This window comes from Salvelinus namaycush, unplaced genomic scaffold (genome assembly GCF_016432855.1).
Source record: "Salvelinus namaycush isolate Seneca unplaced genomic scaffold, SaNama_1.0 Scaffold365, whole genome shotgun sequence".
In the NCBI taxonomy this organism is placed as follows: Eukaryota; Metazoa; Chordata; class Actinopteri; order Salmoniformes; family Salmonidae; genus Salvelinus; species Salvelinus namaycush.
In genome coordinates, this window is record NW_024060619.1 from 112,501 (window position 1) to 115,947 (window position 3,447).

A 3,447-nucleotide genomic window follows, 5' to 3' on the forward strand; every position below is an offset into this window, starting at 1 on the left:
ATAGTTGAAACCAATAGTGACTTGTACGTGCACTGTTTGCGGTGTTTCCCATATACACTTCTTGTTGGTGGGCTGCGAAATACACCAAAAGTACAATCAGCTACAAGCACCAAAACATTCAATTGAAACCAAGAGTCTCAGGGTTCTGCTAAATCTTGGGAGTGAGCAGTGGGTGAGGCACCAGGAGTGTCTCTAGGACTAATGCTAGGGGAAACACTGTGTTGGGTTTGGGTTGAAAGGTGAAGTGTCAGGATCTTACTTAGAGGCCCCGGACTTGGTCTTCCCTGTGAACGTCATCTCCTGACCCTGCTTGAAGGACATGTTCTCCACACGGAACGTCTAGGAAGGAGATAGGAGAAATTAGACAACTAAGGGGTTAACAAATGGGATAAATACACAGTAATAAGCGTCTTACTGCACTGAGCTCATAGAAAACAGTTACCTTGCCAAATGAACAGTACAAATAGCAAAGACAGAGTAAATAAGAAGTGGTGAAAATAAAACTCATTGGTCTGCAGAGTTTGGTTCCCATAACAGGGATAATGTTCATCTAGGCCCAGTTGACATGACGATGGAGTTGACATGACGATGGAGTTGACATGATGATGGAGTTGACATGACGATGGAGTTGACATGACGATGGAGTTGACATGACGATGGAGCTATGAACCTTTAGTTGATCATCCTTAAGTGTCAATGACATCTGTATGAACTTTGTATGACCTTTGTGTTTTTGTAAACGTTGTTATCCATAACTGTGGCATGTACTGCCGCATAAACTTTACAGCTCAGGAGGCTGCTGAGGGGAGGACATCTCATCATTACGGCTGGAATGGAGTGAATGGAAAAGTATCAAACACGTGGACACCCATGATGAGTTCCATACCACTCCATTCATTCAGCTCCAGTCATTACTATAAGCCCGTCCTCCCCAATTAAGATGCCACCAGCCACCTGTGCTTTACAGATTCGTATCAGCACGTCTGTGGTGCACGTGGAACCACAGTAACAGAACCTACGGTCAGGTTATCTGGTTCAGTGTTAATGATCAACCTTATTGGGGTAGTGAGTGAAACACCCACGGGTAATAAAACCATATCCGTGTCCCAGATCTGTTTGTACTAGACGACTCCTATGGTCATTGTCACGCCATGTTTGCACAATCATATCTGGGATCAGTCATAAAATAGCGAACACAGGGTCATAAAAGCAGGAAAACAGGAACTAAACGTTGTTTGAATGCTGTTTGACCGTTGAGATGGTCAGGAAGTGGTCACAAGGAGACAGTAAAGTTGTAAATGGTTTACAACACTGAGACAAAAAAAATAGAGGATGAAACTGGTGATTCGAAGACGAGGTAAGACCCTACCACACCCTCTGTCTGTACCACAATCTGTGGTGTGTGTGTGTGTGTGCGTGCGACACTGCCTCGTCAATGATGCTATTGAGATTCATATAATACCTCCCTTTAAACAATCCTTGGTTGGATCTAATAAATGGTAGTCATTGTGTCCTCTGTATCAGTGGGTCAATGTCCCTGGTATCACATGGTATTAGTCACGTAGAAGATATAGTTGTTAGACCCTATACCTGGGCCGCACCTTGGAACACTGCACCACTTGTCTCTGTATCTCAGATCAATTATGACGTTAATCATCAAACAGGTGGACTCTCCAGTGAATTCTCAAAACCTCCGTAATTCGTTGGGGATAGAATCCATTGACGTTGTACATTTCTCATTTACATTCAAAGCAACAAAGTTAGCCACATTTATATTGTGACACAGAATATTTCTAGACTGCTAATGTAACCGATGTGAAATGGCTAGCTAGTTAGCGGTGGTGCGTGCTAATAGCCTTTCAGTCGGTGACGTCACTTGCTCTGAGACCTTGAAGTAGTGGTTCCCCTTGTTCTGCAAGGGCCGCGGATTTTGTGGAGCGATGGGTAACGATGCTTCGTGGATGACTGTTGTTGATGTGTGCAGAGGGTCCCTGGTTCGCGCCCGGGTCGGGGCGAGGGGACGGACTAAAGTTATACTGTTACACTGAACTATTGGGTATCCTACCATCTACAACACTAATCTAGCGCACCTGATTCTAATAATTAGCTGGTTTATAAGCTGAATCAGGTTCGCTACAACTGGGATTGGAGTGGAAACCTACAGGAGGGTAGCTCTCCAGGAACAGGTTTGGAGTGGAAACCTACAGGAGGGTATCTCTCCAGTAACAGGGTTGGAGTGAAAACCTACAGGAGGGTAGCTCTCCAGGAACAGGGTAGCAGGGAAACCTACAGGAGGGCAGCTCTCCTGGAACAGGGTTGGAGTGAAAACCTACAGGAGGGTAGCTCTCCAGGAACAGGGTTGGAGTGAAAACCTACAGGAGGGTATCTCTCCAGGAACAGGGTTGGAGTGAAAACCTACAGGAGGGTATCTCTCCAGGAACAGGGTTGGACTGAAAACCTACAGGAGGGTTTCTCTCCAGGAACAGGGTTGGAGTGAAAACCTACAGGAGGGTATCTCTCCAGGAACAGGGTTGGACTGAAAACCTACAGGATGATATCTCTCCAGGAACAGGGTTGGACTGAAAACCTACAGGAGGGTATCTCTCCAGGAACAGGGTTGGAGTGAAATCCTACAGGAGGGTATCTCTCCAGGAACAGGGTTGGAGAGCCCTGATCTAAAGGCTGTAGAATATACAGGTGTCATCCACTTTTTACAACCCCGAATCCAACTAATCACCAGACTCTAACCACTCACAATAATTCAAAGTACATCAAGATAAGGAACACTAGTGCAAAATACCACAAAGAACCACATATTGATTTTATGGACTGTCACTGTAGTAGAATAAATAATATTGGCAATGAAAGTCTTTTAATCCCAGACTCATATTAAATGCCAGTTGTCCCAAGGTTATGTGTACTGTGATAATAATAATCATGATAACACAGTATCAAAGCAAAACATCAGTTTCAGGAGCTGCACACAAACTTTACCCGCTAACTGTCCCTCTACCTTGTATTGATTTGCCTTTGAAAGGGAGGTGTTTAAACAATGTATCTGACATGCTGTAGTGTGTAGATAGTTTGAAAGCAGAGACAGTTGATAAAAGAATAGTTCTGAATGAATTACAGTCATACATACCATCTTGGCGGACTTCTCTCTGAAATCTCAGCAGACAAAGCCTGAAAAGTGAGAAAGTTTTCATTTTACAGTCTGGTATTGTAGAAAGGGCAGGGTTTAGAATTGTGTACTAGCCAATAAGAGATTGAGTTGTAAAAGTGGTGACCAATCAGGGCCAAGAATATAACTAGCCTACATTTCCAACCAAGCAATAGAAGGAAGCAGTGAAGGCTACTGAGGGGAGGACGGCTCATAGTAATGGCTGGAATGGAGTCAATGGAATGGTATCAACCACATGGAAACCATTCCAGCCATTATTCCAGCCA

The 3,447-nt window shown here is 44.3% G+C and overlaps 1 protein-coding gene across 1 annotated transcript in view; it reads right to left on the reverse strand.

Annotated features, from left to right (window-relative positions):
* The window catches only part of LOC120040596 (galectin-2-like), a 5,494-nt gene extending 2,265 nt beyond the window's left edge, over nucleotides 1–3,229 (reverse strand). The window contains exons 1-2 of the mRNA XM_038985683.1: nucleotides 3,143–3,229; nucleotides 260–339 (exon numbers count right to left, since the gene is read on the reverse strand). Coding sequence (XP_038841611.1) covers nucleotides 260–339; nucleotides 3,143–3,145 — 83 coding nt within the window. The 5' untranslated portion in view covers nucleotides 3,146–3,229. The remainder of the gene's footprint in view (nucleotides 1–259; nucleotides 340–3,142) is intronic.
* Nucleotides 3,230–3,447: the final 218 nt, after the last annotated feature.